We start from the raw sequence: 26,001 nt of genomic DNA on the forward strand, positions 1-26,001 counted from the left end.
TCATTGTTTTAATATTGATGATTTTGGCATACATAACTCATGAAAACGTATATATATATCTATCTATATATATATATATATATATATATATATATATATATATATACAGTCAGGTCCATAAATATTGGGACATCGACACAATTCTAACATTTTTGGCTCTATACACCACCACAATGGATTCCAAATGAAACGAACAAGACATGCTTTAACTGCAGAGTGTCAGCTTTTATTTGAGGGTATTTACATCCAAATCAGGTGAACGGTGTAGGAATTACAACAGTTTGCAAATGTGCCTCCCACTTCTTGAGGGACCAAAAGTAATGGGACAGAATAAGAACTATAAATCAAACATTCATTTTTTAATACTTGGTTGCAAATCCTTTACAGTCAATCACAGCCTGAAGTCTGGAACACATAGACATCACCAGACGCCGGGTTTCATCCCTGGTGATGCTCTGCCAGGCCTCTACTGCAACAGTCTTCAGTTCCTGCTTGTTCTTGGGGTATTTTCCCTTCAGTTTTGTCTTCAGCAAGTGAAATACATGCTCAATCGGATTCAGGTCAGGTGATTGACTTGGCCATTGCAAAACAGTCCACTTCTTTCCCTTCAAAAACTCTTTGGTTGCTTTTGCAGTATGCTTTGGGTTGTTGTCCACCTGCACTGTGAAGCGCCGTCCAATGAGTTTTGAAGCATTTGTCTGAATATGAGCAGATAATATTGCCCGAAACACTTCAGAATTCATTGTGCTGCTTTTGTCAGCAGTCACATCATCAATAAATACAAGAGAACCAGTTCCACTGGCAGCCATACATGCCCACGCCATGACACTTCCACCCCAATGCTTCACTGATGAGGTGGTATGCTTAGGATCATGAGCAGTTCCTTTCCTTCTCCATACTCTTCTCTTCCCATCACTCTGGTACAAGTTGATGTTGGTCTCATCTGTCCATAGGATGTTGTTCCAGAACTGCGACGGCTTTTTCAGATGTTGTTTGGCAAACTCTAATCTGGCCTGCCTGTTTTTGGGGCTCACCAAAGGTTTACATCTTGTGGTGAACCCTCTGTATTCACACTGGTGGAGTCTCCTCTTGATTGTTGACTCTGACGCACATACACCTGCCTCCTAGAGAGTGTTCTTGATCTGGCCAACTGTTGTGAAGGGTGTTTTCTTCACCAGGGAAAGGATTCTTTGGTCATCCACCACAGTTGTGTTCCGTGGTCTTCCTAGTCTTTTGGTGTTGCTGAGTTCACCAGTGCGTTCCTTCTTTTTGGGAATGTTCTAAACAGTTGTTTTGGCCACGCCTGATGTTTTTGCAATCTCTCTGATGGGTTTGTTTTGTTTTTTCAGCCTAATGATGGCTTGCTTCACTGGTAGTGACAGCTCTTTGGATCTCATCCTGGCAGTTGACAGCAACAGGTTCAAAAAGCAAACAGCACACTTGAAATGAACTCTGGACCTTTTATTTGTTCATTGTAATTGGGGTAATGAGGGAATAACACACACCTGGCCATGGAACAGCTGAGAAGCCAATTGTCCCATTACTTTTGGTCCCTTAAGAAGTGGGAGGCACATATACAAACTGTCGTAATTCCTATACTGTTCACCTGATTTGGATGTAAATACCCTCAAATAAAAGCTGACACTCTGCAGTTAAAGCACATCTTGTTCGTTTCATTTGGAATCCATTGTGGTTGTGTATAGAGCCAAAAATGTTAGAATTGTGTCGATGTCCCAATATTTATGGACCTGACTGTATATATATATATATATATATATATATATATATATATAGCCTGTTAATGTTTTGTTTGGGTTTCCACTAGGGCTGGGTATCGTCACTGATTTCTAGAATCGATTCGATTCCGATTCACAAGGTCCCAAATCGATTCGATTCACGATTTGATTCGATTCGAATCTGGGAAATTTTGCCTCAGACAGTCAGAAATATTATAATTCAGATCAGTACATTTACATATTTTTGTAACAATAAAAAGGAAGCTGACACTCGCAAGACTTTGTCAAAGGTGTGAGCATCACAGCAGATGCCTTTGTGTCAAAGTAGCTGAAGATAAAACACAGAAAAACATGAATGTGATTTTCCTGGCCTGGGATTTTATAAAAATATTCTGCTGTACATCAAAAATGAAAGAAAATCATTAATCAACATATGAACATTACCTCTGAAGTTACAGAGGTTTTATTAGAGACACGGCTAAGCGTTTTGCATTTTGCATAATTTTAAAAAGTTTAAATTTGTTCAGAAGCCTATTGAATGGCATGAATTAGGTTTTCTTTTCAGAAGTAAATAAAAGGGGAAAAAAAACCAGCGGCCGACAGCGCTATAAACAATGGTAGACTTGTGCGTAACAAGCAAGCGAATAATGCAGAAAACAGATTTTTAGATGGGAAACTGTTCTTGAAGTATACTGAGCGAGAGAGAGAGAGAGAGAGAGAGAGAGAGCGAGAGAGAGAGCTGTGCATGAAGTGCGATTTTATCGTGGTAGAAGCAAAACAGCAAAAGTAAGAGGGAATCCATGACGATCTTTATGTGAAGCGTAGTTTGGATCTTCTTTTGCTGCTGGTTCAGTCAATATTGTTTGGAGAGAGATAAAACTAACAGCTTTAGAATCAGCGCAAAAAGGGCATGAACACAAAGCGCGGACCGCTTTGTCCGCGAGCTGTCCGCGAGCTGTCAGCGAGCTGTCGACTTTCAGCCCCGACTGTGCCCGTGCCGACGGGTGAGAAAGGCGACATCTCACTGATTCTGATCCGTGGGTCCGCGCTTTGTGTTTACGTTTTTGTGTAGAATCCGTGTACCTGCTCTCATTTACTGTTCTAGATGTTTGGTGTTTGTTGAAATTTAGTGAAGTTTAACCTGAGATTCTGGCGTTTTGGGCAAAATAAATTTATATTAAAAAATCGATTCAGGATTTTAATGAATCGATATCACGTTATCTAAGCCAGAATCGATTTTAATCGATAAATCAATTATCAAAACCCACCCCTAGTTTCCACCAGAGTGGAATTACCAAAAATAGAGAGGGCATAGCCTAACATATGAAACAGGAAAAGACCGCCGTGTAATCCGATTTTTTCAACAAAGTAACTGTATTCTGAATACCACCTTTTTAAACGGTAACTGTAACGGAATACAGTTACTCATATTCTGTATTTTAAATACGTGACGGTGTTACATGTATTCCGTTACTCCCCAACACTGTCAAAAAGTCCACTGCTTTCTCACCTAAGCATCTCCATTCCTCCACAGATGTGTCATGACAAAAAGACAAATAAAGCAGAACCCTCTGTCATGCTGCTTACATAGAGATTATATTAGAGATTACACCTCAGGGAAAAAAACACTCAAAAGATTTTGAATAAAATCTTTACTTGAACCATAATTCAATTCGATTTTGATTTATAGAGCGCCAAATCACAACAACAGTCACCTCAAGGCGCTTTATACTGCAAGGTAGACCCTGCAATAATACTTTAAGAACACATAATAAATAAAATAAACAATGAACCAACAGGCCACGAGCATGCAGAATGTTAACCTTCATGAAATGTAAGACCAGAGTTTGCCTGATACAATTATAGGAACGAGGGGAAAAGGCTTAAGAAACAATGGTGAGTTCTTCACTATTCTGCACAGAAAATACTGACTTTAAAATGGATCATCTTTTCATTCAAGCATTGCAGTGATTAATTTCTGCTCAGTGTGAGCTCACACACAGCTGTCCCACATTTTGAAAGTCTGAAAGTTTAACGTGTGTGAATTCTCATGTGCTTCTTTAAGCTGGTCCTCTGAATGAATATTTTCCCACAAATGTTGCAACCATGCGGTTTGTCACCTGTGTGAATTCGTTCATGACGGGCCATATCTGATTTCTGACTGAATCTTTTCCCACATGTGCTACAAGGATGTGGTTTCTCGCCTGTGTGAAATCTCATGTGTTTTATCACTCCCGAGATGTCAGAAAATCTTTTCCCACAGATACTACAACAACGTGGCTTCTCACCTGTGTGAATTCTTATATGTGTTCTTAATGATGATTTCTCAGTAAACTGTTTTCCACAAGTGCTACAGGAATACGGTTTCTCACCAGTGTGAACTCTTATATGAGTTTTCAATGTTGAGTTCAGACGGAATTCTCTCCCACAAGTGCCACATGAATACGGCTTCTCACCTGTGTGTGTTCTTACATGACGTTCCAAATCTGATTTGTGAATAAATCTTTTCCCACAGGTGATACAAGCATATGGCCTCTCACCAGTGTGAAGTCTTGTGTGGGTTTTCAATGTTGAGTTCAGACTGAAACTCTTCCCACACGTGCTGCAAGAATATGGTTTCTCACCTGTGTGAATTCGCAGATGTGTCGTCAGGTGGTTTTTTTTGCGAAAGGTTTTTCCACAGGTGTCACACTTTAAAGACTTTTTTATTACGTCAGTTTTACTTTGACTCCCTGACACAGCAGTGTTGTCTACTCTCTTATTGTAACTTCTCTTTCTGTAATGTCTCCTCTCCTTTAGCTCTGCATTTTTAGTAGATATTGAGTCCACATGCTGGCTTTCTTCCTGATCTTGGCTCTCTTCTTCAGGTGAGCTGTGAAAAAGGAGTTGCTTACTGTTTGGTTCTGGTTCACTGTGGTCACTTTCCTCATAAGTCGGAGTCACCATGAATGAAGTATAAGCCTCCTGCTTCAGTCCAAGCTGCTCTCCCTCCTGCCTGCTGCAGAGTTCCTCCTGTTCCTCTTTAATCTGTGGAAGCTCTGGGTCCTCCCGGCCCAGACTGTAGTTCCTCTCCTGATTAAGGACCTGCTGGGATGTGAGAACCTTCTTGTCCTTAAAGACATGTTGCTGGTGGAGGTCTGGAGAGACAAATGAAGAAAAGAAAAGACAACATATGTGAAATATGAATTACCGTCAATCAGAGATGGGCAGTAACGCGTTACTGTAATCTGATTACTTTTTTCAAATAACGAGTAATGTAAGGGATTACTATTGCAAAAACGGTAATTAGATTACCGTTACTTTCACGTAGGAACGCTGCGTTACTGCGTTACTAAAACCGTGATTTTTTGCGAGAATGTCTCATGACAGTGACGTAAGCGAGTGCGACGTTCGTGACAACAGCTGTGTGCAGATCATAATATATCGAGTGCGGGAGAGAGTATAGCATGCAGTGTTTAAAGCATGGAAGTACTGACCTTATTTTGAGTTTGATTCCATAAAAAGTGACAAAAACATTAGTGTCCGTTGTGCGTGGGAAGAAAACTTCTTTTTACAGCGAAAAAAACCCCTAAACTTCCAAGCAAGCAGCGAGTGCGCTACGACGTAATGGGAAATTCACAGAGAAACTCGCGGATTCTTCAAATGACCGCCGCGGCACACCTGCACCAGGGTAAACCTCTGCCTAACCCACTCCTGCTTTATAGGTGAAAATAGAGCAACAGGACCGCTAGTCTTTGATTTTATTTATTTTCTGCTGTGTTTTACTTTCATCTATTTGAAAGAGTGAATGTAAATACAAAAAAATATTTTATTTTATGTGCTGGAATGTGCAGAAAATAGGTTTAAATGTTAAACAAATTTCTTCCAGTCAGAGAATGTTGCATATAATTACGTTTTTGCTTGATCCATAAAGTTAAAAGATTTAAAATTTAAAGTTTTAAAAAGAGACGTTTCCATTTGATTACATTTTGTATGATGGATTATGCAGAAAAAGTAGAATTGGGCTGAAAGATCTATCGCTTTATCACCTATTCAGGTTGTAAATCGTGTTTTTAAAAAGTAACTAAGTAACTAAGTAATTAATTACTTTTGAAAATAAGTAATCAGTAAAGTAACGGGATTACTTTTTGGGGGAAGTAATCAGTAATTAGTAACTGATTACTTTTTTCAAGTAACTTGACCAACACTGCCGTCAATGTAGACAGCACCAGATATGGGATTTTTGAGGATTTATCACAGTTAATTGTTGTATTATCAGAAACAGACTGGATGTAATTTCCAACTTGACCTCATTCAGCTGCAGACTGATACCAGACTGACTCAGACTTATGGCACCATTTACGGGAGGTTTTAGTGACAGTGTTGGTGTGCTCATTTTGCAGAACAAAATTCAGTTAGCATTGCCTTATTGAATAAAACAAGCTGACAAAATTTAACTCCAAGGGCCATAATTTGCAGCTGAAAAAAGATGATCACAATATACTCAGTATACTCAGTATATCGCAAAATGCAAAATTTTACTATATCAAATCATGAGTGTCGTATTGTGATAGTATCATATTTTGGAGTGTCTGGTGATTCACACCATGAAGAACATTGTATTTTTTTACTCTGAAAAAAGCTGGATGTTAATTTGATGTCTTCATTGACAGAAAACCAAAGCCACTTAGAAATTAGATTATTTGCCTCTGTTTCATTGGTCAATGGTGTTAGCAATTGCTAGTAAATAACAGTTAGCTCATGTGGTCCATGAGATCAGCAGTGCTTTACTCACACTATACACACTGCAGGTAGAGCTTCCGCCACTGCCTGGGCCGCTTTCTGCTTGGCCTATCGGTACCTATCAACTGCTTCCAAAGTCCTACAGGCTAACAATGCCCGACAGGACTCCTTCTTTAGCTTGGTGGCTCCCTTCACCTCTGGTGTCCACCATTTGGTTCGGGGGTTACCACAACAACACGCACCTTGTGCCTTGTGGCCACAGCTCAGTGCAGTGGCTTCAGCAATGGAGGTACTGAACATGGTCCATTTGGACTCAATGTCCCCAGTCTCCCTCAGAATGCTGTTGAAGCTCTGCTGGACGTGTGCGTTGGAGATCTCCCGGACCAGGGCCTCTATCAGGAATTCCCAGCGCGCCCTCACTATAAGTTTAGGTGTGCCAAGTTTGTCCAACATCCCCCACCACCTGATCCAACTGATCAGGTGGTGATCAGTTGACAACTCAGCCCCTCTCTTCTGGTCTCCAGAACATATGACCTTAGGTTTGGTTATACGATAATAAAATCGATTATCGACCTGTGGCCTAAGGTGTCCTGGTGCCACGTACACTTATAGACACCCTTATTCTTGAACATGGTGTTCATTATGGACAAACTGTGGTTTGCATAGAAGTCCAATAACAAAACACAGCTCGGGTTCAGATCCAGGAGGCTGTTCCTTCCAGTCATACCCCTCCAGGTCTCACTGTTGTTGCCCACATAACTGTTGAAGTCTCCCAGGAGGACAACAGAGTCCCCAGGTGAACACCCTTAAGCACCCCACCCAGGAACTCCAAGAAGGCTGGGTATACTGAACCATCATTCAGCACATAAGCACAGACAACAGTCAGGACTTGTTCCCCAAACCTGAAGGCGTAGGGAACAATCCGTCTTGTCCAACTGGAGAATCCCCAGTGTACAGGCAGCAAGCGGAGGGGATATTAGGATACCCACCCCAGTCCACCGCCTCTCACCAAGGGCAACGCCAGACTGAGACAGAGTCCAGCCCCTCTCCAGCAGACAAGTTCAAAAGCCAAAGCCGTGCACTGAGGTAAGCCCAACTATATCTACTCAGTACCTCTCAACCTAACATAGGCTCCTGTCCCACTAGAGAGGTGACTTTCCATGTCCCAATCACTAGTTTTGGTAGTCGGGGATAGGTCCGCTAGGGCAGGGGTTGGCAACCTGTGGCTCCGGAGCCGCATGCGGCTCTTTAGTCCTTGTACTGTGGCTCCATGTGGTTTGGAAAAAAAACACATGGAGCCGTAGTATTTAACTGAAGTGTATTTTGCAGAGGGTCGGGAGCAGAAGTCCCATTGTCAACATACCACGGCAGACCCGATGATGTTTGCATGAACATGCTTTTTTTTCTTTATTGACCACTTTTCACACATGGTTGCTGTACCCACACAGCCAGCTGTAGTTTTACAGCTCACAGCCCGACACACCAACACAACAGCAGAGAGAGCACACACTTTAAGCCAGCGAGGCTTGATTGCAAATGCCGCTCAGGTGTGTCCGCCTCCCCTGCAGCAGCACTGCAGACCACGCCCTGCCACACACATTAACCACGTAAAATAAATATTTATGCAGATAAATTGCAAAATATTTATTTTTCATTTTTTAGCAGCATAGTGCTTTTTTCCAATTATTTTTAAAAGTCAGGTCAAGGCTCCGCTACAGGCTGCGAAATCCCAAAGGTGATATAAGGATGATTGCTCACTACAGTTTTTGTTTGCTATATGAATAATTTAAGTTCAGCTTTTTAATTCATTTAAAAGAGACCTTCAACTAGGTGTCTTTCCTTTTTGTTATATTTTTTAAGAGTTCAAAATGTGTTCATTACATAAATAAAATTTAATTTTCTCTGTAGCACTTCATGTATCTCATAAGCAACACACTTTAGTTGTTTTTACAAAGCATAAAGCATAAAGGAAAAAAAAGATTAACAGTGTTATCTTCATTTTAGATGTCAAAAAGTATTTACTGCTCCCAGGGCTGCCTGTTGTCACAGATTCTCTTTATAATTTTTATGGACAGAATTTCTAGGTGTAGCCAAGTGGTAGAAGGCTTTCACTTCGGTGGTCTCAGAATGCCATCATCGCTTTTCACAGATGATGTGGTTCTGTTGGCTTCATCTGGTGATGCCCTCCAGCTCGCACTGGAATGGTTCGCAGCTGAGTGTGAAGCGGTGGGAATCAGAATCAGCACCTCCATATGTGAGGCCATGGTCCTCAGCTGGAAAAGCATGAAGTGCCCACACTGGGTCAGGGACAAGTTCCTGAGCCAAGTGGAGGAGTTTAAGTATCTAGTATCTTCCCTTCAGCACCGTAGCCAGGCTGACAAAAAGTCAGAGCACCGCTGAGGCAACCATTCCTTTAACGTTAACTAGTAATGACTTCATGAATTTCCTCACAGATAAAATTTTAACCATTATTACAATTGATATTCATTTAGTCTTTTTCTCCAATTGATCTTTCTGAGTTAACTTCAGTAATTACTTCCTCCAAACCAATAATCGGCTATGTACCACAGGCCTTCAAGGTGGCTGTAGTTAAACGTTTACTCAAAAAGCCATCTCTAGACCCAGCTGTCTTAGCTAATTATAGGCCAAACTCCAACTTTTCTTTCATATCAAAAATCCTTGAAAGAGTAGTTGTCAAACAGCTAACAGATCATCTGCAGAGGAATGGCTTATTTGAAGAGTTTCAGTCAGGTTTCAGAGCTTATCACAGCACAGAAACAGCTTTAGTGAAGGTTACAAATGATCTTTGTTGGGTCTGAGCCTGGTCAGAATCTCAGAGCAGCAACACTGCACCCAACCTCAGACGACTCCGACCCCATCCGCTTGCAGCCTTTTATTGTGTGAACACAAGCACCACCCATTGTAAAAGCACTGTGTGTGTGTGTGCATGCATGTGAATGAGTGCGATTGTGTGAGAGAGACTTCATGCTGATCACAAAAGAGTCATCTCCCCTTACCCCTGTATATGGCTTAACGCCTTTAACGGTCCACCATACACAAACACAGGTGAGCCTATAAATGGCAGGAAGTAAACATTCCTCACTAAAAAAGGACACCCAGAACCTTACATGCAATATCTGCAGTTAAACACTATAACCTCCTCCATCATTCTACATCTAGGTAGGAGGATAGAAACAGAAGAATGTCTTTGATCAGACAGTTTGAAACAAGGCTTACAAATTTAAGTACAACAATGACAACATTTAACAATTTACCCTAACAATCTTATGGTCTCTGACAGTGGACTCCTCTCTGTGCTTGTCCTGCTAGACCATAATATTCTATTAGAGTGATTAGAACATGCTGTAGGTATTACAGGTACTGCACTGCAGTGGTTTGTATCATATCTATCTAATAGACTCCAATTTGTACATGTAAATGAAGAGTCCTCTTCACACACTAAGGTTAATTATGGAGTTCCACAGGGTTCAGTGCTAGGACCAATTCTGTTTACATTATACATGCTTCCCCTAGGCAGCATCACCAGAAGACATAGCATACATTTTCATTGCTATGCAGATGACACCCAACTCTATCTATCCTTAAAGCCAGATAACACACACCAATTAGTTAAACTGCAGGAATGTCTTAAAGACATAAAGACCTGGATGGCCGCTAACTTTCTGCTTCTTAATTCAGATAAAACTGAGGTTATTGTACTCTGCCCTGAAAATCTTAGAAATATGGTATCTAACCAGATTCTTACTCTGGATGGCATTACCTTGGCCTCCAGTAATGCTGTGAGGAACCTTGGAGTCATTTTTGACCAGGACATGTCCTTCAACGCACATATTAAACAAATATGTAAGACTGCTTTCTTCCATTTGCGCAACATCTCTAAAGTTAGAAATATCCTGTCTCAGAGTGACGCTGAAAAACTAGTTCATGCATTTATTACTTCCAGGCTGGACTACTGTAATTCATTATTATCAGGATGTCCAAAAAACTCCCTGAAAAGCCTTCAGTTAATCCAAAATGCTGCAGCAAGAGTCCTGACAGGGACTCAAAAGAGAGAGCATATTTCTCCTGTTTTGGCTTCCCTTCATTGGCTTCCTGTTAAATCCAGAATTGAATTCAAAATCCTGCTCCTCACATAGAAGGTCTTAAATAATCAGGCCCCATCTTATCTTAATGACCTTGTAGTACCATATCACCCTATTAGAGCACTTCGCTCTCGCACTGCAGGCCTACTTGTTGTTCCTAGAGTATTTAAAAGTAGAATGGGAGGGAGAGCCTTCAGTTTTCAGGCCCCTCTTCTGTGGAACCAGCTTCCAGTTTGGATTCGGGAGACAGACACTATCTCTACTTTTAAGATTAGGCTTAAAACTTTCCTTTTTGGTAAAGCATATAGTTAGGGCTGGACCAGGTGACCCTGAATCCTCCCTTAGTTATGCTGCAATAGACGTAGGCTGCCGGGGGATTCCCATGATGCATTGAGTTTTTCCTTTTCAGTCACCTTTCTCACTCACTATGTGTTAATAGACCTCTCTGCATTGAGTCATACATATTAATATGTTTTGTCTGTGTGTGTGTGTGTGTGTGTGTGGGGGGGGGGGGGGGGGGGCAGAGGGAGTGTTCGCCCAGGGCGCCAAACAGGCTAGGACCGCCACTGCTCATATGCAATATTAGTTCTTGTCAATCCTTGTCACTACATTGCATGCCTGTTCATAAACATATATACACATAGTCTAGTTACACACACACACACCAATATTTTTCAATACACGTGTCCATATTTATGTTTCCAGATTGTTTGTATAGTGCACTTTCTATACTGTGCTCTTTGTATAGTTTTTATTTTTGCTGCTTATTTCTTGCATTTTCCACTTGTGGGACTAATAAATGCAGATTTGTTGTGTGTGTGTGTGTGTGTGTGTGTGTGTGTGTGTGTGTGTGTGTGTGTGTGTGTGTGTGTGTGTGCAACATTGGCATTTGTTTACTCAGATCCAAGGCAGGCCAAACCTCTGTGTTACAGCCTTCAGAAATTCATGCCATATCGATACAAAAGACACACATTCAAAGTATACTGATACACAAGTCTGTTTTATTTCAAAGTGTTTCAAACTTTACAGCGTTTGCAGACCCAGTGTTCATCATCCCTGCATTTGGCACAGGTGAATTTGTGACATGTTGCACAGGTAAACCTGCTGCGATTCCTGTTGCAGCTCTCTTGCACCTGGCACTGCGTTATCTTTCCAGTCCCTGGCACAGCAGCTGCAGCAGCTCCAGCGGCCTGTGCGAATATTTCCTTGTGCTGCATGAATCGGCAACGAAGTTCCTGAGCTAGAAGACTCAGAAACAATCTTCTTTTGCCTCTCCACCCTGTACATGCCTTGTACAAAATGTAGGCATTCCCCGCCGCCAGGTCCAGCATATTGTAGAAAACTGCTACTGGCCACCTGCGTGTTGCTGCTCTTACGGAATACATCCGTGCAAGTTGAGGAAGTTCACGCCGGACTTTATTCACCGTGCCCAGTAACGTTGTTTTGTGCTGCAGCAGTCTGTGCGACAGTGAAGTAAAGAAATTGTCCGTTGTGACATTTCTCCCATCATCCAAAAACGGCTCCATCAGTTTCATGACCACGTTCTCTGCCAGCCTCTCTCCCTTCTGACGACTGGGGTCTATTCCCAAGTAAGGAGATGCACTGCAGACATATTTGGTCTCCAAGTCCGTGGCCATCCAGAACTTGATCCCAAATTTGTCTGGCTTGGTTGCGATATACTGTGTGAATGGACAACGAACCTTGGTAGGGAACAGCTGTTCATCTATGGTCATGTGTTCTCCTGGAGTGAAACTCTTAGCACAGTTCTCGTTGAAGCGTGTCCAGATGTCGGAGATCGCCGCAAATTTGTCTGTTTTCACCCGTTCTGCCCGCGTGTCCTTGTCATCAAATCGAAGGTGTTGCATAATTGAAATAAATCTATCTCGGGGCATTGTCTCTTTGATTACTGGCACCAGAAATCTTTCTGACCAGCAATCCACAATGGCACCAACAGGACACATGATTGCTCTTACAAACAGAATTGAAATGAATGCCATCAGTTCATGAACTGACAAATTCCAGTCCGGCTCTGTTCTGCGGGCTTGATTGACCGTACAATCCCTGATGGTGTGCAGCATTCCCACGTCTAACAGGCAAAGGAAGCTTTGGAGCACACTTGTAATTTTACGCTGTCGGAAGATAAACAAATAGAGAATGGTAAATTTACATGAACCTCACTCTAAATGGGTTTATATAAATATCATATGTAATATGGCAGTGACAAACCTTAGCAAACTCTGTGGGTCCAGCTTGCGCAGTGAAGCACGAGCGATTTGCTTCTGCACTGGGCATTCCAATGTCCTCCTCAACCCACACAGTGCCGTCTTTTGCCGTGTGGCTCTGGCTGGGCTTCCCAGTACCACGGGGCCTCTTCCGTGGAGGCATGTTGGGTTCTTGTTCCGTCTCCTTTTCAGATTCTTCTGAGGAGGCATCAGTGGCCTGCTGGACAAATGAAACCCCTCCTCCATCAGAATCCGCTTCGTCCATTTCCTGAAGCAAGGCCAAAGTCTGTTGCATGGAGAGGTTCTTCCTGCGTGGCAGTGATACGGAGGCCATCCTGATGTGCGTTCTCAGAAATGCGAAGAAGAAATGATTCTCTCTCCTGGTCGGTCTGCTTTTATGCACAGCACTGTGCTGTAGTCAAGCAATGCCACTCCTACACATACACAAATCTCTCCTGGTTGGGGGAGGGTGTGTTCTCCAACAAAAGCAGGAGAACAATGGAGCTGAAAGCCTGTGAAAATCTCAGCGGGGTGTTAACACTAGAATTACTGAGCCTTTTTTTTCCTGGTGCAAGTCCCTACTACTAGATTTATTAGCCCTGCGCAAATTTGCGTAAATCCTCTGAACCTAAGACCTCCTAGAATTACTGACTTTTTTATTTTCTGGTGGAAGTCCCGAGGTGTTAATCACCCCTGTTGAAATTTTCACAGGTCGTCAGCTCGATTCTCCTCCTGCTTTTGTTGTGCAAACCACCCATTATCCTTGAGGCCTGGCACATTTGCATTTGTTCACTCAGAGTAGCTCCGATCCAAGGCAAGAGAAAAATCTGTGTTACAACCCTCAAAAATGCCTGCTGTATCTATACAAAATATCCCACACATTGACTGACCTGCAAATATGAAAGACACACATTCACAATATATGGAAAAACAAGTCTGTTTAATTTATTAAAAAATTGTGTGAAAACAGAATCAATAGTTGCTAATACAATGACATGAGTGGCATATGTGATCTCTCCAGCTTTGCATGTTCTCTCCTCTGCCTGTTCATGTAAAAATAGCAAAAATTAAAAAACAAAAAACATAAAAAATAAATTCTGTCCCTCAGTTCTTTTGCCACACTGCAAAAGACGGCACTGTGTGGGTTGAGGAGGACATTGGAATGCCCAGTGCAGTAGCAAATCGCTCGTGCTTCACTGCGCAAGCTGGACCCACAGAGTCTGCTAAGGTTTGTAATTGCCATAGTACATATGATATTTATATAAACCCATTTACAGTGAGCTTCATGTATATTTACCATTCTCTAATTGTTTTAATTACTCCCCATCAGGGATTGTACGGTCAATCAAGCCCGCAGAACAGAGCCGGACTGGAATTTGTCAGTTCATGAACTGATGGCATTCATTTCAATTCTGTTTGTAAGAGCAATCATGTGTCCTGTTGGTGCCATTGTGGATTGCTGGTCAGAAAGATTTCTGGTGCCAGTAATCAAAGAGACAATTCCCCGAGATAGATTCATTTCAATTATGCAACACCTTCGATTTGATGACAGGGACACGCGGGCAGAACGGGTGAAAACAGACAAATTTGCAGCAATCTCCGACATCTGGACACGCTTCAACGAGAACTGTGCTAAGAGTTTCACTCCAGGAGAACACATGACCATAGATGAACAGCTGTTCCCTACCAAGGTTCGTTGTCCATTCACACAGTATATCGCAACCAAGCCAGACAAATTTGAGATCAAGTTCTGGATGGCCACGGACTTGGAGACCAAATATGTCTTCATGCAGTGCAAAACAACGTTACTGGGCACGGTGAATAAAGTCCGGCGAGAACTTCCTCAACTTGCAAAAGACACTACATAGCGAGAACTATTCTCCACTTCAGTGCTTAGAAGTGTCTCGTGCCAGGCAGTGCCAGGTGCAAGACAGCTGCAACAGGAATCGCAGCAGGTTTACCTGTGTCAGAAATTCGTGACTCAGAGTAAACAAATGCAAATGTTGCACAAACACAAACACAAACGCAGCTAATCTGTCTTTATTAGTCCCACAGGTGGAAAATCTGCATTGTCATTGCAGAAAAGTGGACAGTGCAAGACAAACGCAGCAAAAATAATAATAAAAATAAAAACTGTACCAAGAGCACAGTATAGAAAGTGCACTATACAAACAATCTGGAAACATAAATATGGACACGTGTATTGAAAAATATTGGTGTGTGTGTATTATGTATGTGTGTATGTATGTATGTATGTATGTATGTATGTATAAATAGACTGTATGTATATTATGTACAGAGTGGGTATATAATTATATGTACAACACTGTGTATATATCTTTATGGACAGGCACACAATGTAGTGACAGCGATTGACAAGAACTAATATTGCGTATGAAAAATACTGCACATATAAACTACCATGGTATGTTGTAGGCTGCAGGTACTTGTTGTAGAGTCTTAAAATGATTGGAAGGAAAGACCTGAATCTCTCATGGTTGGGGTTTGGGGGAGGGTGTGTTTGCACAACAAAAGCAGGAGAACAATGGAGCTGAAGGCCTGTGAAAATCTCAGCAGGGTGCTACGAGGTGTTAGGTTCAGGGGAATTTACGCAAAGTTGCGCAGGGCTAGTAAATGTAGTGGTAGGGACTTGCACCAGGAAAAAAAGGCTCAGTAATTCTAGTGTTAATCTCCGTCTCTCTTCCACAACATGTCTTTCATCCTGTCTTCCTTCTCTCACCCCAACTGCTCGCAGCAGATGGCCGCCCCTCCCTAAGCCTGGTTCTGCCAGAGGTTTCTTCCTGTTAAAAGGGAGTTTTTCCTTCCCACTGTCGCCAAAGTGCTTGCTCATAGGGGGTCATATGATTGTTGGGTTTTTCTCTGTATGTATTATTGTACAATCTACTGTACAATATAAAGCGCCCAGAGGTAACGGTTGTTGTGATTTGGCGCTATATAAATAACACCGAATTGAATTGGTGCCTTGTTCATGAGTGACGGGAGAAGTGAATGGTAGATCGACAGACGGACTAGTGCTGTGGCTGCAGTGATGCAGACGCTGTACCGTTCCATCGTGGTGAAGAGAAAGTTGAGTGTAAAAGCAAAGCTGTCAACTTACCGATGGATCTACGTCCCTACCCTCACCTATGATCATGAGCTGTGGGCCTCCGAGCTATGCCCGGAAGAACAAGATTGCAGATACAAGTGGCAGAAATGGGCTTCCTCCAAAGGGTGGTTTTCTTCTCCCTTAGAGATAGGATGAGGAGTTCGGCCATCCGGGAGGAGCTCAGAGTAGAGCCGCAGCTCCAAGGAGCCAGTTGAGGTGGTTCAGGCATCTAACAAGGATGCCTCCTGGGCTCCTCCTGGGTGAGGTGCTCTGGGCATGTCCCAGGAGGGCATATCTCAGGAGGGCATGTCCCAGGAGGGCATGTCCCAGGAGGGCATGTCCCAGGACACACTGGAGGGATTAAATCTCGTGGCTGGCCTAGAAACGCCTTGGTGTTCCTCCGGTCAAGCTAGAGGAGGTGGCTGGGGAGAGGGAGGTCTGGGCTTCTCTGCTTAGACTGCTGCCTCATTGATCCGGCCCCGGATGAGCGGAAGAAGATGAATGGATGCATGAATGGATGTAGAAAAAGATGCATTCATGCTGCTTATTGCAGTTTGACCTTTAATTCCTGTGCTTCTAAAACTAAATGTAACTTTGAGCTCTGGTTAGGATCCTACATTACTCATATTCATTGTTAGTAAGTCCATCACAATTTTACATACCTACTCTTTGCAACTTTATCTCAGGTTTCCAGATGGTCTTTAGCAGTCTGAGTCGCTCTTCCCCAGTCCAGACAATAATGCCTTCAGCCTCCTGCTTCAGTCCAAGCTGCTCTCCCTCCTGACTGCTGCACAGTTCTTCCTGTTCCTCTTTAATCTGTGGAGGCTCTGGGTCCTCCTGGTCCAGACTGGAGTTCTTCTCCTGGTTAAAGACCTGCTGCTCATACAGACCCTCCTCTTCCTCATGTTCGAGGTCTTGAGGAACAAAGAACCACAAAAGGGTTATTAATCTTATAATATAAAAACACACAAAAACTGTTTACCATGGGTCCTACAAGGATAGAGTTTCTCACCTGTGTGAACTCTCTGGTGTTTAGTAAAGTTATATTTTTTGCGAAAGGTTTTTCCACAGACGTCACATTGAAAAGATTTTTTCCTTGTGCCAGTTTGACTCTGACTCATTGACACAGCAGTGTTGTCTACTCTCTTATTGCAACTTCTCTTTCTGTAACGTCTCCTGTTCTTCAGCTCTGCATTTCTAGTTGATCCTGAGTCCACATGCTGGCTTTCTTCACTTTCCTCATAAGCAGACATCACCATGAAGGTATCATTCTCCTGTTTCAGTCCAAGCTGCTCTCCCTCCTGACTGCTGCAGAATTCCTCCTGTTCCTCTTTAATCTGTGGAGGCTCTGGGTCCTCCTGATCCAGACTGGAGTTCCTCTCCTGCTGCTCATCCAGACCATCCTCCTCACAGTCATTTTGTTGTGGGAGGTCTTGAGGAACAAATAAAAAGAAGGAAATGGTCATTACTGTGATTACACAAAACTATTTTTACAAAAGCATGTGTTAAAACCTGAAAAAAGTTTTAGGTATTGGAGAGACGGCAACCACAGACTGCAACATGAGTGGTGTGCAGTGAGGTGTTGATCGTGTCAAATAAAATGTATGAATATACAATGCTTTCATCAGCTGAGGTGCCCCCTGTGGCACGCTCAGGTGCCATGAGATACTGCAGTAGTTTGGGGTGTAATTTAAAGGTATCAATGATGCAGAAATTTTCAGGTATTGATGATGCAGAAAATGCATGAATTTATTTCCATATTTGAAAAAATCAAGTTCAAAGTTTCAGATCTTAAATGTGCAATTCTCAAAAGCAAGGAGCAACAAAGAAGCAGCAACAACAAACCTGATCAGACACTTAAACATGGAAAAATAAAAAAATGCTAACAAAAGAAAAGTGGCTAAAGCTAAAGTTTCCAGAGCTCAGAGCCAACCATAAGCTAGCAGCCTCAGTGTAATCAAAACCTCAAAACAGTTAGGAGTGAAATAATAGAAATAAGGGGAAAAGAGAAAAGGCTGGATGTTGGATTTATAAGAATACCTGTAATGACACCAGCATGTATCTGACATTTGTTTGTTCTGTAAATGTACTACACCTACTTTTGTTTGCTAAGAAAGCATATGTCAGGTAAAGGTGGGTATACAGAAACTCATTTTCAGTTAATTATTTGTAACTCTTTCCAAAATTACAATTGTGGACTTTAATAATTTTGTGATGAAAACATATTTTGTATTGAAGAAAAGTTTACTTTTGTTTGTAAATGCTGTCAATTAAAGCTCTTAGAAAGAAATTCAAACTTAGCAAAAATCTGGAAACTTGGAAATCAGAACGGGCCAAAGTAATCAATGCACGTGTACCACAAGTTTATAGACTATATAGGCTGTAGAAACACAGACATACAGAAGACATTACAAAATGTAACCAAACCTATAATTAGACAACACTACAGTAATGAAAGCAGTATTATTGTGATTATGTACACAGCCTTGTATCTTTGCAGTTTTTAATTTTTTTGCATTTTGCTTTTTTTTTTGAGTCATTCATCTTTTAGCTGAACCACTTCATTCAAGACTTTCAAGACTCTTTCTAAGGATTTTTCTGAAATGTCAGTGAAGAAAATGAATGGAAAATCATTTTTTTCACTTAAAGTGAGTCCTATCTCTCACTGCCATTGTTGCTTTTGTCAGCTTATGTTAAGAAAGCCTTTCTATTGAAACTATCATTTGCATTATTAAACAAAGATACGAGTTGTGTTGCCGCTCACTTGAATGGCACTCAGATATTTTTTGTTTTTCTTAAACAGATTGTACTTATATAGTGCTTTTCTAGAACAGGTCTCATTCACTCATACACACACATTAATTTCTAAACCTAAACACTTCCTGAAATTCACACATTCACAATACAATGGATGCATAAGGGACAGCCCAGGATTCAGCACCATGTCCAAGGATACCACATGCAGACTAGGGGAGCCAGGAATTAAACCACAAACCTTCTAGCTAAGAGACAACGAGCTCTACAAGTGAAACCACAGTGAAAACAGGATATTCACTGCTTACTGCATTTCAGCTTATGTTACATGTGCACAACAACAAAACAAGCAAGAGTTACGTGTCTTCTTCAAATGGCCTATTAGTAACAAGGTAGCTGCTTCAACAACCCCCAAGAAAGCAAAACATCATGTGTTTCATATGCATCATATGCTTTCTGATATGGCACAGTGTAATTCCTGACCATCTTTAATGCTCTCAAAGCAAACACTGCAGTAGAGCTCTTTCTCTATCTCAGCATGTAGTCATCAACTCTCACCTTTACCCAGCTTCAGCAGCTCTTTCCCAGTTCTATGGTACTGATCATCAGTTTATCCCTCTGTAGTACTTACGCCTTACTATTCCTCTGCACGTCCCGATTCACTAACTGTGCCCCATCTGTTCTTCCTCTGTCATTCTCTGCATTCATCAGTTCCTCATTCTTTTAATATTCTCATCACACTGTTTACTTATTTGTATTTCCATCTCTATCCTGACCCACCCTATCTTGTGGCACACCCCTTCCAGCTCGATCTCTCTGTTTAACCAGTCGATAAAACTAATTTTCTCTGCTAGCTTTTGCTGCAGATGTAAGGACATTAATTACAGCAGTATTTGTAATGTGGACAGCTTTTGTTCTGATGCTTTGGAGAGTCTGTCACTGTGTGTGTGTTCACTTTGAGGCTCCCATGGAGAATAAATGGAATAAACAGTTGGTGTGTAAGAGTGTGTGTGCTTTTCCTGAACTATCAACGTTTGCTCCTCTGAATTCATCACCAAAATAACAGCTTCCTGCTCTCAGCTAACATCAGCTTAGAGAAATCCTGGAGAAGCTGATAATCTTTCAGATTTATCACCAATCAATCAAACATCGAAGAATCTGAGCTTAAAGAGAACAGAGTTAAAAACATGTCCATACCTATGATGTGTGAGTTTCTGTCGGGTTTCCGGTTGATCTCCTCCTCATACTGGACCATCCTCTTCTTGATGCTCTGATCAGTACCTGCGTGATTTGTCTGTCCGTTGGTCCTGATTCATCACACATCAGCCATGTTTCCGGAGCCATACTTCGCTCCTCCCCATAGTCCCCTGCTCTGCTGTGATTTGCTGTCGTGTGGTCACGTGACTCAGCAAACGCACGCAGATTCGTTGAACTGTAAGAGTTGTGTCATCTCCGGTTACACGAGTGCACCTGTGTTTATTTATTTATTTTTCATGGATCCTCTTCTTTTTATAAATGAAGCCAAGTATTTTTCTCCTCCCGGTGTCAGTGGGATAACCGTACATGTACACTTATTCTAAATTTGTCTCACATTCCTACATGTATCCTAGATTATTTTATACAGTCCAATGATGTACACTTACTGATGTCTGATGACTAGAATTTGCGGTATGATGAGGAATATTTTAAAATGAAGATAATTCATTTTGAAATATAACAATAAATGTTAAGCTCTGACCTATATAATGCGACTGAATGATGAGTAGTCCCAAAGAGCTGCTGTCTGTATATTTGTATGGTGCAAGACCACATTCTACAGAGAGAGATAACAGGCTATCAATGACAGAGTTCAAACAGCAATAGAGGACAAATTATAGCAGGCAACAGACTTATATGATTTTTTTTTCTGTGTTATCACTGTGATGGAGAAGCTGGTGGATGCTGGGTAATCTCAGACCAGAGGCTAAGCGACATCAAAAAATAGTCTACGAAAAACAAATAATTTTATAGAGTGTTAATATACTGAACTTTCCCCAAGTTCGTCAACTGGGAATAAACCAGCCAAAATACTCTCCACCAGTTAGGGCCAATTTTACTTTCAAACTGATCTCTTCATATTTCTCCTTGAGTGCAAATAAAGTAGTGTTAGAGTGTGTGCTGTTTTATTTTCTTGAAGTTCGACGATCCTTTCTAACAAGTATTTCCAGCTGTTTGTCTCCCCTACGCACTTTCTGACTGTATGTGTCCACCAGGTGTCTCCCTTGGCTCATTTGATCAATGAGCTTAATTTGTCTTCACGTATGAAGTCAAATGAAGCTCACTGAGCTCAACATGAATTTCAAACAGAAACAACAGAAACAAAAGTGAGTGCAAAGGCAACCAAAATATTTGGAGCATGCTGTGAGGAGTGAGTGGTCAAAATTCAGGAATTCCTTTTTACCATCGACTGTGTTTTACTGTGCTGATGTTAAAACATGTTTTTAGGTTTTAATAAGACTCACGTGGCTCTAGTTTTGAACTTGGACTGGCTGTATTGTGTCTGGTCAGTTTAAGTCTATTAGTGAGTCATTTAAAAAATGTCCTCATGTAAATCTTAAATGGTCTACATGAAGGTAGTGGAGGGCACATACTAGTGACATAGATGACTGTTTACAGCTATTCAAACATGTTATGATCATAAACTGATTTTTTTTTTTTAATGTTTACAGGACCAATAAACACCTGGAACATCAGTTTCCTGGTGAACTTTCAACCCAGAAGTAGTAACATTAACAAGCTAAAATGCATTTTACTCATTCATTCAGTTAAACTGAGGCATTAGGTAGTTACTACGCCTACAGGAGGGTTGTTTTTTTTTAAATCCACAGCAGAAAAGCTCTAAGCATGGTGAAATTCCATATTTTCTCTCCCATGTTTCTTCAGTATGTTTCCTGTATTAAAACTTAAAAAAACAGCAACTCATTTTTCCAGACTGAATACAAGTCGTAGTCACTGCTGATACACGAGTATTTGTCTTAAGTATTAAAAACTAATATTCTAAAATTCCATTTTCTTAGATTCATGTTGCTGTGGGAAATAAAAATGAGGAGTGATGAATAAAAAATGTTAAGTGAAATTAAAAATAAAAATACCAGGTCTTTATTCCAAAGGGATGTTACTTCTAACCCTGATGCTGGCCTCTCCATATCAGTGGCTTGAAGAAGAAAGTAATTTGGGGTCTTCTGAATGCATTTATTTTAAGAAATAAAGTCTATTATTTAAAATAATGCCTAGATACTACTCAATAAAAATTTATTTCACATATTTTAATTCTTGAAACTGCTCATTCATTATGTACTTCATATTGGGAAGATTTTTGTTATTTGTTTCAGAAATGTGCTCATGTGGTGATATGTAAAAAAACAAAACAAAGCTAAATTATAAATTGTGTATTGAAAATGGCTTGCTTGGCTTTATTAACAATATTGACTCACACCAGGACCGTGTTTCCCCTTTGAATGTCTTCACAATCTATTCCTAATCCTTCATTCATAAATGTAAGTACCCCTCTGTGAATTTTTACCTTATCGTGGTGGAGGGGTTTGTATTTCCAGCTGCTAGGATCCCCAAGGATCAAAAATGCTTCACATGAGAGGCAAATTAAAAATGATAGAAACTCTGCATAATACAGCCTGTGATTACTGTTGTGATTTTTTGACATTTACTGTGTAATTATTTTGAAACTGTTGCGTCTTTCTTTCATATGCACATGTAGAAAAAAACAACTACTAAATTTAAGTTTAGATACAGAAGAAGACTGTATAGTAATTAGGAATATTGGAAGTCAGGAGAAGTGAATTCAAGGCTAATAATTGTTTAATGATAGCTTTCAGCTATATTGAGTAAGGAATCTCTGGTACAGTCCCAGTAAACAGAGGACAGCAGCTGCCTGTAACATCCTGAGGTATATCCTCTGTGACAATGGAATTTCACAGGTATGCTGCCATTAGACAAAGTACAGTAAAGTACAGTACTAGCTATGATAATATCTTTGTGTATACATGCTACTATAGGTAAGTAAGTTAAAGCCACATTCCAGAGATTCCAAGTGTACCGCTATAATGTAGTTGTACTGGTTTCTTTCGTTATTTGTATTGGCAGTAGATTCAGTTCCTTTGTAGTCCAAACTAAAACTTTTAATTTAACTGCTTCTTGATTGGAATAATAAAATATATCCTCATTTATAATAATCACATCTGTCTAAATTACAGTATAGATTTTGTACAACATAAATGAAGTCTTTCGATTAATAATATGCAAATAAAGAGTAGAGTAATCCCATTCTACTTTTATATACTCTAGGAACCAAAAGTAAGCCCACAGTCTGAGAGTGAACTACTCTGTCAGGATAATATAGAATTGTGAGATCTTTAAGATATGATAGGGTGTCATGGCCCTGGATCAGTGACCCAGGGTTTATGTTTTGGACTGTTCTGTTTTGGGGTGTAATAGTTTGCTAAGCTGAGTTATTTCTTTGGGTAATGTATGTTAGGTTTTCTTGTACTGTGGTGTTCTCTCTTGATCATTTATTTTCTGTTAGGTTGCAGCTCTTAGGTTCTTACTTGTTCTTTAGACATGTTTAGAGTGTGAGTTTGTTTTCCTTCAGTTCATGGTGATTATATTCTCCGTCTCCAGTGTCTAGTCTTGTCCTGTGTTTCGTCAATCTTGTCTCTGTTTTCATTCCCCCAGTCAAAGTGTTAAGCTTGCGTGTCTTGTCTGTGTCTACATATTTCTCATTCTTTCTGTTTTATTTTGATAGTCCTTGCCCTGTGTTCACTATATTTAGTTTTGCTTCCCCTTTGTCTCGCTATGTCAGATCAGGTGCAGCTCTATCTCAGTCTTGTTGCGTATTCCCTTGTTACCCCCAATGTGTATGTTGTGTGAGTTTTCCTTTGTTTGTCGTTCTGTTGTCTGTTTGGCCAGTGTCAGGTTCAGGTATTTCATGTTTAATTTTTCCTGGTGTCCATGTCTGGGTTTCAGGTTTCATGCCTTGGGTTCTCATGTCATCACACTTTCAAATTTCACGTATTCAGGTTTTAGTTGTTTTTCCAGTTTAGGTTTTGTTTGGTTAGACTTTGTTTTGCTTTTTCCTTTGCATGGTGTTCAGCCATCAATAAAGGATCATTTTTAATTTATTTTCAGTCTCTGGTGTCTGCATTTGGGTCCACTCTACACTCCACATGATCTGCCAGCTCAGATCCTGACATAGGGCCAATATTTTGCATGTCAGGAGAAGGATTTTAAATCAAAGTCTGGATTTAACAGGGAGAAAATAAAAAGAAACAAATATGTCTTCATTAGTTTGAAAGATGCGTCCACCTCCTCCGAGAGCCAAAGCAAGATATGTATCATTTAGAATTAAATAAACTCATTTTTAATCCAATTATAAACTTCAACATATTTTAGTAATTTAGTTTAACATGTTTTAGCTTTTGTTTTATTTTATACAGTTTAATAGTACATCAGATGAGTCATTTATAGCTGCAGATGCTTTCCCTGTAAAATGGTGTTCACGACAAACATTGTCTTCCACAACATGTTTTAGGCAATGGATTAGGACATGGATTAGGCAATGCAGTTATTATTATTTTTCTGTAAAAATAACAAAAAAAAAAAAAAAATTAACAACAGTCTGTAAACAAAATCAATTACTGTATTCAATAAAGAAACAAGCACATATCTATTATAATCTCAGGGTTGAAGGACTCCAATATCTTATTAACATTTTAAGAGTTACAATACAAAGACCAAAGATATTAACTTTTTGTAATATGAAATGAAAAATCATTGTAGCATCATAGTTCAGAAATGTCACAAATCACATTTTAATCATCAGGAAAATCCACTACAGCAAGTGGACAAGAAAAGCCAGTGAGCAGATTAATCAGACATTTAAAATATCTACAATGTGAAGAGAATTTTAATTTAAACTAACAGGGTTTAAACAGTGTGGGATGTTTCTCTGTTGGTCTAAGTCTTTGTTTTTCAGACTTTATTGGTCTGATATAGATTCCCCTCTTTAAACGTCACTAACAACATTAATCATTAAACAACATTAAGAAAACAAAAAGAGAAACATACATAGACTTCTTTATAAAACTAATGAAGTGCACATCAGGGCTTAACATACACTTTCTCAGTTTATTTGTTTTTAATCAGTGTCGCCATAATCCAAAAGACAAAGTCCAGCATAGAGCGGCTGAGTGAATGTGGTCTGGACTCTGTGGAGGAGAGTCATGGTTTCAGAGACGCTGTAGAAAGACAGAATACCTGCTCTGTGATCCAGGTACACTCCTACTCTGGAGGACCGAGGACCTGAGAGGACAGTTTGGACTTTGTTGTAAAAAAAAGGTGGAACTGTCTGCATCACAGCGTAATGCCCAGGATATGTCATTAAATCCCAATTTTCTTTCGCGTGAGCTCCCTGCTCTGCTGATATTCTTGTATGCAACTGCTACTTCAGTTGCTCCCCCTCTCCAGTCCACCTCCCAGTAACAACGTCCAGTCAGACTCTCTGTACTCAGGACCTGAAACCACTCAGTGAATCTATCTGGATGATCAGAATAAGACTGTTGGGTTTCCATAAATGTTACTTTTCTGTTCCCCTCAGATAATAACAGATGTCTGTGTGCTGTGTTTAGATCCAGTGTGATTTCATGTGAATATTTTAAGAATCCAGCTCTGGTTTTGCACCTTTATGAGCAACATTCTATACTTCGATCATAGCTAAAAGAGCTCTCATTAATTTGATCATATTTGATTCATGTCCTGGGATTAATCTATTCCTGGGACAGATGACAGCGTGAAGGAATTCCCAAACCTGGGTGCATCACTTTGGTTAACTTGTATCAAAAACAAAAAATGCTTTCAAGCAGCCATCAACAGACCTTAGATTGCTGCAAAAAGCAGAAACAAATCTATTTTCTGGTACCAGGCAAGATGGGTTACTTTGGTGCCGAATTCTTCTTCCCGATAGAACAAAGCCTTTTCCTGACATTGCGTAGACACCACTTCAGAAATCCAGTTGCTGGCCTATGTCTTCTGCAAGGGCTAACCAGGTGTCCTGTATTTTTTAAACAAAAGAAAAGGGTCAGTAAATTAAGATTTAAAAGATTATCTGCAGTTGTTTGGTTAAATGTTTGGTTAATTGAATACAATCTATTTGTGTATGATTGTCAGTCCAAAGAGGGAGAGAGGAAAGAGGGGACGTGAGGAGAAAGTACAAGGTCAGGAAGAACCAGGTAAGAAAACAGACAGGGAACAGTGACAGGCAAAACAAAAACTGTTAAACTGACAAAGAGAAAAAACCTGATTTTACT

General features: G+C 40.6%; 2 protein-coding genes across 3 annotated transcripts; both read right to left on the reverse strand.

Annotated features, from left to right (window-relative positions):
- Positions 1-1,798: 1,798 nt before the first annotated feature.
- On the reverse strand, positions 1,799-19,994 carry LOC134624600 (zinc finger protein 3-like). Of its 2 annotated transcripts, none has more exons than XM_063469600.1 (4): positions 19,841-19,994; positions 16,902-17,321; positions 16,552-16,803; positions 1,799-4,873 (listed from the first exon to the last, which is right to left on the reverse strand). In XM_063469600.1, exons 1-4 carry the CDS (start codon positions 19,896-19,898, stop codon positions 3,768-3,770), a joined length of 1,836 nt encoding a protein of 611 aa, XP_063325670.1. In that variant the 5' UTR covers positions 19,899-19,994; the 3' UTR covers positions 1,799-3,767. The 2 variants fall into 2 exon arrangements, with proteins under 2 accessions (XP_063325670.1, XP_063325671.1); XM_063469601.1 differs by having other exon boundaries at positions 4,601-4,873; positions 16,556-16,803.
- LOC135932719 (piggyBac transposable element-derived protein 3-like) lies at positions 11,578-13,655 on the reverse strand. Its single transcript, XM_065470310.1, has 2 exons — positions 12,788-13,655; positions 11,578-12,690 (listed from the first exon to the last, which is right to left on the reverse strand). Exons 1-2 carry the CDS (start codon positions 13,115-13,117, stop codon positions 11,578-11,580), a joined length of 1,443 nt encoding a protein of 480 aa, XP_065326382.1. The 5' UTR covers positions 13,118-13,655.
- Positions 19,995-26,001: the final 6,007 nt, after the last annotated feature.

Source organism: Pelmatolapia mariae, linkage group LG3_W (genome assembly GCF_036321145.2).
Source record: "Pelmatolapia mariae isolate MD_Pm_ZW linkage group LG3_W, Pm_UMD_F_2, whole genome shotgun sequence".
NCBI lineage: Eukaryota > Metazoa > Chordata > Actinopteri > Cichliformes > Cichlidae > Pelmatolapia > Pelmatolapia mariae.